Source organism: Balaenoptera musculus, chromosome 12 (assembly GCF_009873245.2).
Source record: "Balaenoptera musculus isolate JJ_BM4_2016_0621 chromosome 12, mBalMus1.pri.v3, whole genome shotgun sequence".
NCBI lineage: Eukaryota > Metazoa > Chordata > Mammalia > Artiodactyla > Balaenopteridae > Balaenoptera > Balaenoptera musculus.
In genome coordinates this window covers 33,683,956-33,698,371 of record NC_045796.1, presented here as the reverse complement: position 1 = coordinate 33,698,371, position 14,416 = coordinate 33,683,956, and the positions used below count along the sequence as shown (strand labels likewise).

Genomic DNA, 14,416 nt, shown 5'->3' with positions numbered 1-14,416 from the left:
CATTTTCAGAACAAAGGTTATTCAGGATATCTAGTATACTCTACTGCTAGAATTAGAGGAAGGGTCACCTGTCTGTGAAAACCTTTTCTCCTTACATCTTCCTTGGATTACTTTCTTTTATATATCTGTTCTCCTTTAATTTTCCTGTTTATAAAACGGCACGTGTTTTCAGTTGAAAAGTTAGCACAGAAATGTCTACAGAATCAAGAATAAAACCCACCTACCATAGCACCACACAGAGGCAACCATATTGATTTTCAGCCCCTTTTATTTGCATTTTACATAGTAGATCTCATACCATGCATACAATTTGGTATTCTGTTCTTTAAAACCAGTAACACATAATTAAAATTGTTTCTAAACATCATGCAAATGTGCATGTCTAATATGATTACATGTGTATGTGCATATGTGTTTGTGTGACAGAGAGACACACACAAAATATTTCATAGCACGGGAGGTAGTATATCCTTGATTAGAGTGTGGGTTCCAGAGTCAGACTGCCTGGGTTCAAATCCCAGCACTCTAACCTACCATCTGTATGAATGTGGGAAAGCTACTTGGCTAATCTATTCCCCTCAGTTTCCTCATCTGTACAGTGAGTATACTAATGACACATATATCAAAGAGTCATTATGAGGATTTAAAAAAAATGTTTGTTAAACCCCTAGCATATACTAAGCATTTAATAAATGGCATAATTACTATACAGTAATGATCATAATGACTGCTTTTTAACAATTTCCATTCAATATTATTGTCATTTTCCTAACAGCTGTGTAAAATATACACCTATATACCATCATCCCATTTTTAGTTGAGTTAATAAGAATTAGCTAGCCTAAGTAATACACCCAGACACGGCCAGTAAGTGACAGGATAGGAATTTTGATCCAGTGGGTCTGATTATACAATCTGGTTCCTTATCACTGCAACCCTTTGTGAAGCCAAATAATCATCTTTTAGGAAAACTGGCCATTTATTCCAAGCATCATTTCCTTCTCTGTAAAATGTGGATATTACACCTACCTTGCCTGCCGATGGGATTATTGTAAGAATCAAATGAGGTAATGTATGTGGAAGTTCTTTGAAAAGTGGAAGAGGCACACACACATAGATACTGTGAGGAATCCCTGCATTTACTAAGTAACTATATAGTATGTGTCCAGTATTCTGCCGGGCACTATATACCCATTATTTCATTTGATTCTCACAAGCTATTAATTGTTTTATTTATGTTTATTTATATCATTGGAAGTATTATTAGCCCCAATTCACAGAAGAAAACACCTGCAATCAATCACACAGCACAGCTAGCAAGTGAAAGGCTGTCAGTCATGTGGGGATTAGTTCAAGGAGTTGATTTTCTCCTAAGACCTCACTGAGATCTGCCACGTAGATTTTGGAATGTTTCCTTAGCTCTTTCATAATGTGGCCTTATGCTCGCTTTCCCCCAGCAAAGGGAAGGCTAATGATCCTCCGTCCCTTCTGCCTCATGTACTGTTCTCTAGACTGTTATCCCTCATATTTGTTCCCTGGACTCAGGAAAGTGTTTTCAACCGAAGAATTTAAAAACACCATGGTTAAAATAAACGTTTTTGACCTCGGATCCAAATGTCCATTTGGATTCTATAGGAAAGTGGATCCTAAATTCTGAACAACTGACTTAGAATTGTAAATTGTAATTAGCAGAAGCCCTAGAGACCAGCTGGTCCAATCACCATCTTAATACATGAATCTTTTTATATGATACTTGATGTGGACTTACAGCCTTTGCTTGAACATTCCATTGACAAGGATTTTCCAGTGTTATGATGAGGCAGGCTCTAGTTGTTAGAAAGCCATCGGTTATAATGAAGTAAAACTGCATCCCTATAACCTCTACGTAATGATTGTGTTTCTGTAGCCAAACACATTATATCTTCTCTAACACCCCTTCAAGCATTTGAAAACAGCTAAAAGTGTTCTCCTTTCCCAGGCTGAATATTCCATTATCGCAAGCATTCTTCTTAATTCTTAATTTCTAATTCCCATATTCACACTGATGATAATATTCTTACATTTGAAATATCTCTTTCAAAATATGGCACCTAGAATAGACCATACTACTCAAAATGGAGTGCCCAGTTCAGAGAACAGCAGAGTTCCTCCTTTCACTGGTCTGTCTGTCAGCATATTCTACTAATACACCTGGGAATGTTTTAATGTTTTACACGGATGGATCATGCCATTAGTTCATCATTAGGTACCATATTCGGTCAACCAAAACCTTGAGGGCCTTTGTATCACTTGAACTTCTCTTGAATCAGGTCCCTCAGCCAGTCCACATTGAATTGGTCTGGTTTATTGGTGAATAACCCTGCTGGTCCTCAGTGAGCACCTTTCTTTTCTTAGTTGTGTTTCTAAAACACAAACTTTGTTTTATAGGAGGTCTCAAGCATATCCTTCTGTGGTTTCTAGAGATCACATTTTTTCCCTTTTTCCGAAAACAAAGGTACTTTCCCATCTGGACTGGAGATTTTAACTCATTTAAGTTTTCTTATAACCTTCTGTTCTTATTCCAGTTTCCATTTTCTCTCAGCAGTATATGTTTTAACTTCTCCAAAAAAGAGCATTCCACTTAGTACATAAGACAAAAGCAAAAGAGAGGTTGAGTAGCAGTCCCGTGCATTGGTATAGAAAGAAAGACTCATAGAACATCAGATCTCGAACATTATAATTATTTATGACTATGTGGTCAAAATTACATATTTTAGAATTTTTCATCTCTGTTGGGCTGTACTGTATTTTCAGAGTTTCAGATCATGAAACCATACATATCTCCTCTTTTAATCTGATTTCTTTCCCTTATCTTCATTCTTTATTTTTTGTGTGTGTGTGTGGAGAGAAGTGTCTGCTTTTTAAAGGTTACTTAAAGGTTTGACAATTTATTTCATGACAAATATTTATTAAAAGGCTACTAAATGCAAAGATGAATAAGACATTTATGACATTTATTTTATGACAAATATTTATTAAGAGCCTACCAGAGAAAGAGAAACTGACTGAGAGCCATATTCGAGAAAGTAGACATTAACATAAATAACACAGTAAGCAAATATGTGTAGAGGTCAGTCAGGATAAATGCCAATATGGGCTGCAAACACAACCTGCTAGCTTCCAAGACTGGAAATTAGAAGCATGGCAGGGGACACCGTTAAACTCCATCCCAACAAAATGGGTAGTGGTACCTAGAAGTGTGAGAACAGGTCCATAAAATGCAAATTTTAATACGCCACCATACTCTACTCTTATACTTAAAATCTTTCAATTGAAACAATATAAATTGAGGATGACATACTTATGACATTATGTTAAGTGGGGAAAACAAACAGGATATAAAACTCTGTATACTACATTATCATGTCTATATCAATAGCTAGAAAAATGCATAAGAAAAACCTTTCCAAGAAATGCATCAGATGCTAACAGCAGAGGTATATGGTCCAGAGATGATTTTCAACATTTCAAAAAACATTCTTAAACGTGTTTTGCTTTCATAAATGTTTAAAAAGATAAATTAAAAGCAGCGGTCTTTCAACCTTGATTCCTCCACAACATCCAGTTATATAGCTGATTTCTTCACTGGGGAAGAGGGACATGGTGCGTGATCCCCTCTCAGCTCCTTTGCGTTGAGAGTCACTGAGGGAATAAACTGGGTCTTTAATCCAAGTTATCCACGATACGGGTCTGCCTGCCTGTCTTGGTATAACCCACCTACCTTTACTCAGTGAACTCAGGGGGGCTCACTGAATAACTTACTGTCCTCTCTAAATGTAAGTAAACTCACTGAAAAATGAGAATAATATCTACCCTGAGGATTATCATGGACTAAATTATACATTGTATGCAAAGCACCCAGCACCATGCCTGGCTCACAGTAACACTCCATCATTCTTCTAAGGGAACTAGTTCGTTTAACCTTTCACACTGTTAGGGTGAGATCCAGCGCTAGGAAAAGGAGGGCGAGCATTCCTTTTTAAACAAACTCCAACACGATATGGTTATTCTCTCTCAAGTCTCCTATCATTTTCAATTCTCACCATTTTCTTTTCTTTTTTTAAAATCAGAATTCAGAATTTTAAGAATCTAAGAATTAAGACTTACACATTAATTCCAGAAGTGGGAACTACCTATCATCTATATGTTTCTTATTTGTTCTAGCACAGTTGACAGAAACCCTCTCCTATTCTCAGTTCCTTTCATTTTCTTCTTCATGCCATCGTACCCCTCCCCACCAGCAACTTACAGCAACAGGACGACATTCACTCTCCTCCAGGGCAATTTAAGAGCATCTTGAGAAAGCCTGTGAAATGGATTATGTCAATCCTATTATTAATACATGCCAGAACATCATAGATCAGAGAGCATATTTTATGCGTATTATCTCATTTGATAGTGTGGTAGCCTGTCTTCTCTTTATACTTTTATTCTTCAGCCCATTTAGAGCTGGATAAAACATTTCTACATGTTATATTTGTGGCTATTTCTCGTGGAGGACGGGAGGGATTAAGAGTGTGGACTTCTAGTATTACAGAAAATTGTCAAAATGTGACAGGTTCTCAGCAGGTATATACGGCGTTTATACCAAGTCTTTACAACCAGCATGGCCTGTGTGGATTTGTATACAGTGAGCTGGCTGCACGTCTTTTGGGTTTTTTTTACTTGAAGTTTATTGGAAAGTTGAACTTTGAACTTCACATTTTAAAATGTGAATAACTAAGAAGAGCAGCATAAACAGCCATGAAGAGTCCCTGTGCTGTTCAGGGCTCCTGGGGAGTTGGGGGAAAGAAGTGAGCAGAGAAGGAAAGAACAGAGCAAAAGAAAGCTCTTCCTCCAGCAGATTGAATGCTGTGACTTTAAAAGCTTAAGTACAGTCCCGGCCAAAGGATAAATCAGTTGGATACTGATATGTATTTAAAGGGGAAACATACATTTTCCATACTGCAAAGAATTACTGTTCAGGCATTAGTGTGTAAATAAATAGTACCACAAATGCCCACTACTTAGCAAAAAAGCTTATATGCAGGGAGTTAGCAAATGCCCACTACTTAGCAAAAAAGCTTATGTGCAGGGAGTTAACATAACTCAGTTTCTCAGTAAACAGCTTGAATAGGGATTTTGTATTTCAGAATATTAAAGTCAGTGCCGTAAAAAGTATCTTCCGCTTAGTACTCATGCCGAAAGAAGAGCATCACAAAGAAGCACCCAACTTCGCAGATGTCATTTTAGCCCACATTTGTTAGAGGATTTTTGACTCATGAAAGAAGAAAATGATGCTATTTTAAATTAATTTTGTATTGAAGTATAGTTGAGTTACAATATTACATTATTTTCAGGTGTACAGCATAGTGAATCAGTATTTTTGCAGATTAGACTCCAATGATGCAATTTTTATATCATTCATCATTTGGTGCTTTCAAGAACAGAGATGCCAGTTTTGATCAATGCAACTGAAGTCTCTACTCTGCGCCAATCTAGAGTCAAGGAATGCTTATCCTCCAATCGTATGCCATCCTGAATCCAATAACTCATTTCCAAATGTCAGCCAACAATCAGCAGTCGGAAATGACCATGCTCTATTCTGATCTGAAATTAATTAACAGTATGAAGGTGAAAATGTTAAGCTCCATTACTAACCTGCGGCTCTACCCACTTGCCTAAACATGGCTATGGGCGGCATGGCTTCCTTCAGAATCCTCTCCAGCCGTGTCCTTGTTCTCACCAACAGGTGCAGGGCCACATTTAGACTCCCCTCTCGTCTGCCCACATCTTGTCACCTGCCAAGCAGAGACAAATAAGGAGCAAGCACATCCTGTCCTCTCCTGTTTTCCCCCATATGTACTTTAAAGAGTCCCCACAAGGTGGCAGGATTGTAACATGCTGAGATTGATGAGCCGCTGCTATTTGTATTATTGTTTTAACACATTTCAGAGATCAGTGTTTCCAAAATAACACAGGTCATGTACCACATCCATAAAGACGATGCCTCCCCTCGAGCTCACACTGGCTTGGAGGAGGACGATTCATCTTTCAACAGCCATTCTTTAAAGGTTCCTTAAAATTACCTCATTAGAAGACCCTTCCTCTTATCTCAGATTTCTATGGGAAGCAGGGTTGAAAATGTCCTTAATGACAAGATCATTTTATTCTCATGCAAACCTTGGGGCATTTTCTATTCCATCTCACATGGTCCCTCTTTAAAATGCTATTAGAAGGAAAAGAGCTGCTTGAGTGGCCAGGTGAGGTGGTCCACCCTCTGAGGGGTGTGAGGGATGAGGAAGAGGAGGCATAACAGGCAAACCTGCTGGGAATGTCGGGCCTGGTTTCAGATCCACCCATGGGAAAGTGATGCAAAGCAGACACAATCCATCCCGCCTCCCCTTAACCAAGTGAAAGGAGACATCTAGGCTTGCACCAAAAACATTACCAGATTAGACACTGTTGGAGAATTGTCTTCCCATTTAAATCCTAAAGTAGATAGATGATACACAGAAAATCCTCTTACACTGGAGCCTCTCTGTCCTCTTTCAACTGCCAGTTTTATAAAGGAAGGTGATTGATTGATAGACAGTTTATTTAAACTGTTTCCATAATATCCATCCCATTGCAAATTGATGACAGTAAATGTCAACTCGGATGTCCTTAAAGAACAATGAACTTACATAACGGCGTTATACTTTGAGTTTACCTAATGGAGTGATGCATTTGTTATCACTCTCTTCTATAAAACTGGCCAATCTAAGAACACGGTTTTATTAGCCACTGTTTCCACCTGCTTCTCAGGATCCACCTGCTGTAAAAGTGAAGCAGAAGCCTCTCCGGGTAGCACCGCTCTTCCTAAATTTCAAGTGGGTGTACCATGTAACGCTTCTAAACAAACAGGACCCTTACAAAGTCAAAGGTTTTTCTAAAACAATGTAAGCAGGGCCTCTTTCATCTAGAAAATCTGACAACGTGTAGCAGAGCTGCTCAGCTCAAGACCAGTGTTGGAAATCACGTGTCCAGTCTACCAGCAAGCAAGGTTAGCATGGTGTTCAGGCCACAATGCCCAAAACATGTAAAGACAAAGGGTCTCCACGACAAATAGCTGCTACCAATAAAAGACCTACTCTTAACAATAACCATTTTGATAATTTTAAAAATTACATTAGAAAAGTTGTTTTATATTAACGTATATATGTAGCCACTAGACAGTGTTAACAGTAACATGGAAATAACCTGCTGGTGGTTTCCTTTTAGGCTACACATTATAGTTCCCTAATTCCTCCACATCCAGTGACCTTTTCCATCCCTCAGTTTTCAGAGCTGAGGGTTTAGAGATATTTTAGCTAAATTCTGCCCCTGATGGACTCCCAGCAGGTTGGATTCTCTTCGAGATTTCTGAGGAGGACTACAGGCTACTTACGTGTGTTGTGATGGTCCTCTCTACAGGAAATATCGTGAGAGGTTGATAAACGATCCCAGTTCTATTAATAGCATCATTGAAGGCTGAGACATTAAGCTACCAAGGCCTTTCCATTTGGGCTCTTTTTGCAGTCAGGGTAATAAGAAAGGTGCCACACGTTGATTCCAAGAGAGGCCCATTCAGCTGCGTGAATAAATAGCATGTTCCTGTTCTACCCGCTGGGTTTTTGCATATCTCTGTGAATTTCAGCCACAGTCTGCTCTTTGTAACTGACCATCTCCTGGGAAGCAAGAAGGGAAATACTTCCATAAAGCCCAATTTTACAGCATTTCAAAACACTTAAAGCTTTTTACCTGCTGTGGCAGAGTGCTCCATTTGACTAAGCTCAAGAGAAAAGAGGGCAGGGCTTTTCCTCATCAAGTAAAAATTTCCTGTGCGCTGATGAGTCATCTCCAAGGTACACCCTGGGAAGAGCAGGCTGCATCCAAAGCCTGCCTTGGGCTGTTTGGGAACCTCTGCTGAGTCAGCGCGCACTGGGGCAGTGGCCCATCCAGAGCTATTAAGTGCAGATCTTTAAAAACAGATGTGTTGTTGAGAGCAGGCAGGTTATTTATTTTCTCATGTACTTTGTGTTTTAAAAGACTTCTTAAGCAGCTTGTACTTGGAGCTATTTTGTGAAAATAGAGACCAAGGAAAGGAATTGTGGTTTTGGTAATTTGAGGAGCCTTGATTAACTATTGAGCTGAGCGTTACAGTAGCCAAGTAAGGTCCACCCAGTCAGGTCTGGCTACGTAATTGGCAGGGCCCAGAGCCAAGTGAAAATGCAGGGCACCTTGTTCAAAAATTATTAAGAATTTCAAAATGGTGACAGCAGAGCATTAAGCTCAGTGACTACACAGGAAGCCTGCCTCTGAAGCTAGCCCCGCAGCGAGCTCTACCTTGTAAGCACCCTAGGAAGTTGATCTTTGAACAGTGGCAGTTGAAATGGTGTATGGCAGGTTACATTAAAAAGTGTGCTGGGTTGCCTAGCAACGGGCTAAGCCTGAATGGGCTGACTTGCAAGTTGAGATACACCAGCTTGAAAGTCTAAATTCATGGAAACCTTCTAGCACCGATAATTTTCAAGAAAAAGTAAGACGGTGGGAGAGAGAAATGGGGAGGACAAGAAGGACACATTTTTCTACTCCTGTAACCCAGTGGCAAGCTTGTCATTTTCCCTGTTCAATCTTCTAACGATACAACTCTTCATAAATGAAGTAAAAGTGAGAAGGAAATTCCAGTTTTCTCAGAAATATGAATAATAGATTTCCTTAAAGGATAATGAAAACATGAATTAATCAATGAATATTTTTGAGCACCATTCCTTTGGCAATGCAAAGGTGCAGTATAAATAGTAAGTACCTACTATGTAGTAGAGTACAGAGATGAATAAGAGACAGCTTTCATTTCTAAGGAACTTAAACGAGATTTTGTGAGAACATTAAACTAAAATATAAGAAACCATTAGACAGCAGCATTACATTTTTAAAGAATGGAGTCCAAAATCTCTGCTCCTTCTCTCCTTGGTATTTTACAGGGTCCTTGTGCTGCAGAATCGGAACCAGCTCTCCTGATAGGGAGCAAACAGTTTGGACTTTCGAGAAACAGTCACATTGCAATGGCATTTGATGACGCCAAAGTTAAAAACCGGTATGATTTATTCTGAGATATTAGACAAGAACCGATAAATGGAAGTACTAAGTATTTGTTATTTCAAGTTTAATTAACTATATTTATTAATAAATGAGGTGAGCTTTTTTAGTTCACTGAGTACTGTAAAGAATAGAATTATATCAATATTTGTCTGAGCCTGAGAAGCCAGTTTAGGAACTCAGCAGACCTGGATAGTCCTCACCTTGGAAAAGGTTTTGCTATCCTTTATGAAAAAGCACCATGATCAGATGCCACTCTATCCTAGAATAAGAACGTTCTTATTCTTCTGTTTTACTTCGCATACTTTTATTTCACAGTCTCACCATTGAATTTGAAGTGCGAACCGAAGCTGAATCAGGCTTGCTCTTTTACATGGCCCGGATCAATCATGCTGATTTTGCTACAGTTCAGCTGAGAAATGGATTGCCCTACTTCAGTTATGACTTGGGAAGTGGTGACACCAACACCATGATCCCCACCAAAATCAATGATGGCCATTGGCACAAGGTAATAGTCCCCAGGATGTTGGCAGTGCCCTATGAGGGGGTTACTGGGTGGCAGCCATTGGCATTCCCCTGGTGCCAGTATTATCTTGCCAGTGCAGACACTGACTCTGCTGCTACTGGAATGTGGCCGAGGCTAAAAATAAAGTAAGTGCCATATACGACTGCCCAACCTTGGAAAATGTGATCAAACCTGGGTAGGTTTATAGTTGACCACTTACCTGCCTCATCTTGGTACTATAAGATTCCATCATTGCTGTACAGCTGTGGTTCCCAAACATCTGTCCACAAACTAGGGCCAGGCAATTGAAGACATTTCCAATACTCTAAGTAAGTATTATTATTATTGTGGGACAATGGAGTGTGTTAATCATAAAGCTCTATGTATTCAACTTAAAGGAATAATATTTATTCTAAGACTATATTTTCCTATTTTTAAAGTGCTAACATAACCTCTCTTTATGAAATAATATTTGACCAACTTAAAAGCTGGCAACACTAAAATGGGCCCTGTGGCTGCCTTCCCCCCCTCTCCCACCCCATAGTGGTCTGAGCACACCAAGAGTCTGAGAATCTGCTACCTCATGTTTAAAGGCCTCTGGGGTATCATTTCCACCAACAGTCATTTGGAACAACTTTTTAAATGTTGGCCTTACACCCAGAAGCTGGTACTATTATGGGCACAGAAGGCTCACCTGCCAGCTGACTGTCCTCTTTGGCATGACTGCAAGTAGATAATATGCTGCCTGATTAAAACGAAAACTTGGAATTTGTCTCTGCACCTGTGGTAGCCTATCAAATAAAGCTTCCCTAGGTGGACCAATTAAATGTTTAATTTTTAGAGTAAGATATTATTAGATATTGGATTTTATATATTAACATACTTGGACTTGTCGTATCATATAGAAAGCCAAGGAACCTGAAAAAATATAATATAAACGCAAAGTCAACTAATTTGTTACCTAGAAATAAGAAATTTTCTAGGGAGCTTATGACTAGCAAATACTTTATGCAGGAGCTCTCATCAAGGTTTATTCTCATCTCTGGCTAATAGCATAATAAATATGACACTTGAGAAAAAGACATATTGTTGGGCCACAATGAGGCTGGGATTACGCTAAGTAGCCAAATTAAGAAGGGATTTTTAATCCTTGCAGGTTGTTAGAAAATTATTTCCGAAACCAGAATAGATCAGTGTAAAATAAGGTCTTAAATTACTCTAATCCTGATGTAGATTCGTTTTTAAACCATTATTGTACTCCAGCATTTCACAGGGTTACATGCTCCTTTTCCTAAATTCAGACTCAAGGATTTTATGCTCAAGCTAGTCTCCACACTTTTTATTTCACTCTGCCCCAGAAAATAATTCAATCCACTGCTGTCATTTCAGCCCAGTCAGCCTTCCGTCTTCCTCCCTGACTTTGTACTAATCAGCTGCTGCAGAAATGGCAGTGCAGCCCGGATGCACTGCATTCCTGCAATTCTGCACGAGAAGTGCCTCTTAAGCAGAGAGATATAGCATCTCTGAAATTGTGCTGGGAAGACCAGGCTTTGCTCAATCAAACCAATGAACTTTTGAAATTGGACATGAATTTTGCAGCCCACTTAATTCATGACAGGGCTCTCAATCTGCAAGTTTCCTTACAACAAGCATACCTCTTGATACAGACACTCACTTGGCAACTATAGAAGAGTCTTCAATCTAAAACTCACCCAGGAAGATTTTCTCCTCTTTTGGAGATGGTACTAATGGAAAAGACAGACTTTGAGACATTCTGTAAACAGATTTAATTTCACTTGTATTATGGGTTTAGCAAATACTAGGCACTCAGTAAGTTGTTTCACTTTTTCCTAAGGAATATCCTAAAAGTTCTTATGTTTTATACTCTGCATATTTGAAATTTATCTATGATTGGTGTTAATGACTCGTCTTCTTTTGGTAGATTAAGATTATTCGAATTAAGCAAGAAGGAATTATTTATGTAGACGGTGCCTCCAACAGAACCATCAGTCCCAAGAAAGCTGATATTCTGGATGTTGTGGGAATGCTGTATATTGGCGGGCTACCCATTAACTACACTACCCGAAGAATTGGTCCAGTAAGTGTCTAATTTGTTTCTTTGTGGCCTAAATAGCTGCCTGAGTCATGAATGTATTCTGAATTATTAGGTCACGTTGGCCCATGACCAATTATAGATGAATAGGAAATCATCTTTTCTGAGAAGTGACAAATTTTCTAGACAGATCTGACTATGAGAGGCAATATTACAAAACAGAGTGTGGACCCTGGAGCCAGACTCCCTTGGTTTGAATACGTGCTTAACTGTTAAGTAGCTGTGTGATCTTGAGCAAGTTACTTAATTTTTCTTTGACAAAGTTCCCCCTTCTGTAAAATAGTTTAATAATAATACCAAACAAGCAAGGTTGCTAGAAAGATTAAATGAGGTAACATATTTAAAGTGCTTGGAAAAATACCAAGTATATAGAAAGCACTGTTTTCGAACCAAGATGGCGGAGTAGAAGGACGTGCTCTCACTCCCTCTTGCGAGAACACCAGAATCACAACTAGCTGCTGGTCAGTCATCGACAGGAAGACACTGGAACTCACCAAAAAAGATACCCCACATCCGAAGACAAAGGAGAAGCCACAATGAGACGGTAGGAGTGGTGCAATCTGAGTAAAATCAAATCCCATAACTGGTGGGTGGGTGACTCACAGACTGGTGAACACTTATACCACAGAAGTCCACCCACTGGAGTGAAGGTTCTGAGCCCCACGTCAGGCTTCCCAACCTGGGGGTCCGGCAACGGGAGGAGGAATTCCTAGAGAATCAGACTTTGAAGCCTAGTGGGAACTGATTGCAGGACTTCGACAGGACTGGGGAAAACAGAGACCCCACTCTTGGAGGGCGCACACAAAATAGTGTGTGCATCGGGACCCAGGGGAAGGAGCAGTGACCCCGGGGGAGACTGAACCAGACCTACCTGCTAGCGCTGGAAGGTCTCCTGCAGAGGCGGGGGGTGGCTCTGTTTCACCGTGGGGACAAGGACACTGGCAGCAGAAGTTCTGGGAAGTACTCCTTGGCGTGAGCCCTCCCAGAGTCTGTCATTAGCCCCACCAAAGAGCCCAGGTAGGCTCCAGTGTTGGGTTGCCTCAGGCAAAACAACCAACAGGGAGGGAACACAGCCCCACCCATCAACAGTCAAGTGGATTAAAGTTTTACTGAGCTCTGACCACCACAGCAACAGTCAGCTCTACCCACCACCAGAGCCTCCCATCAAGCCTCTTAGGTAGCCTCAACCACCAGAGGGCAGACAGCAGAATCAAGAAAAACTACAATCCTGCAGCCTGTGGAAGAAAAACCACATTCACAGAAAGACATACAAGAGGAAAAGGCAGAGGGCTATATACCAGATGAAGGAACAAGATAAAACCCCAGAAAAACAACTAAATGAAGTGGAGATAGGCAACCTTCCAGAAAAAGAATTCAGCATAATGATAGTGAAGATGATCCAGGACCTCGGAGAGGCAAAGATCGAGAAGATGCAAGAAATGTTTAACAAAGACCTAGAAGAATTAAAGAACAAACAAACAGAGATGAATAATACAATAACTGAAATGAAAACTACACTAGAAGGAATCAATAGCAGAATAACTGACGCAAAAGATCGGATAAGTGACCTGGAAGACAGAATGGTGGAGTTCACTGCTGCGGAACAGACTGAAGAAAAAAGAATGAAAAGAAATGAAGACAGCCTAAGAGACCTCTGGGACAACATTAAACACAACAACATTCGCATTATAGGGGTCCCAGAAGGAGAAGAGAGAAAGGACACGAGAAAATATTTGAAGAGATTATAGTCGAAAACTTCCCTAACATGGGAAAGGAAATAGCCACCCAAGTCCAGGAAGCGCAGAGAGTCCCATACAGGATACACCCAAGGAGAAACATACCGAGACACATAGTAATCAAACTGGCAAAAATTAAAGACAAAGAAAAATTATTGAAAGCAGCAAGGGAAAAATGACAAATAACATACCAGGGAACTCCCATAAGGTTAACAGCTGATTTCTCAGCAGAAACTCTACAAGCCAGAAGGCAGTGGCATGATATACTTAAAGTGATGAAAGGGAAGAACCTACAACCAAGATTACTCTACCCGGCAAGGATCTCATTTAGATTTGATGGAGAAACCAAAAGCTTTACAGACAAGCAAAAGCTAAGAGAATTCAGCACCACCAAACCAGCTCTACAACAAATGCTAAAGGAACTTCTCTAAGTGGGAAACACAAGAGAAGAAAAGGACCTACAAAAACAAACCCAAAACAATTCAGAAAATGGTCATAGGAACATACATATTGATAATTACCTTAAACGTGAATGGATTAAATGCTCCAACCAAGAGACACAGGCTTGCTGAATGGATACAACAACAAGACCCATATATATGCTGTCTACAAGAGACCCACTTCAGACCTAGGGACACATACAGACTGAAAGTGAGGGGATGGAAAAAGATATTCCATGCAAATGGAAATCAAAAGAAAGCTGGAGTAGCTATACTCATATCAGATAAAATAGACTTTAAAATAAAGAATGTTACAAGAGACAAGGAAGGACACTACATAATGATCAAAGGATCAATCCAAGAGGAAGATACAACAATTATAAATATATATGCACCCAACATAGGAGCACCTCAATACATAAGGCAACTGCTAACAGCTCTAAAAGAGGAAATCGACAGTAACACAATAATAGTGGGGGACTTT

At 39.8% G+C, this 14,416-nt stretch overlaps 1 protein-coding gene and 1 long non-coding RNA gene across 8 annotated transcripts in view; one reads left to right on the top strand and one right to left on the bottom strand.

The window, feature by feature from the left end:
- The window catches only part of LAMA2 (laminin subunit alpha 2), a 603,913-nt gene that overhangs the window by 575,169 nt on the left and 14,328 nt on the right, over window positions 1–14,416 (top strand). For all 7 annotated transcript variants that reach the window (XM_036871358.1, XM_036871360.1, XM_036871357.1 and 4 more), the window contains 3 exons: window positions 9,024–9,136; window positions 9,457–9,646; window positions 11,586–11,741. In XM_036871358.1, coding sequence (XP_036727253.1) covers window positions 9,024–9,136; window positions 9,457–9,646; window positions 11,586–11,741 — 459 coding nt within the window. The remainder of the gene's footprint in view (window positions 1–9,023; window positions 9,137–9,456; window positions 9,647–11,585; window positions 11,742–14,416) is intronic.
- LOC118905089 lies at window positions 3,015–7,691 on the bottom strand. Its single transcript, XR_005022158.1, has 3 exons — window positions 7,448–7,691; window positions 5,680–5,819; window positions 3,015–4,345 (listed from the first exon to the last, which is right to left on the bottom strand). It is a non-coding gene; the product is annotated as an uncharacterized LOC118905089 (long non-coding RNA).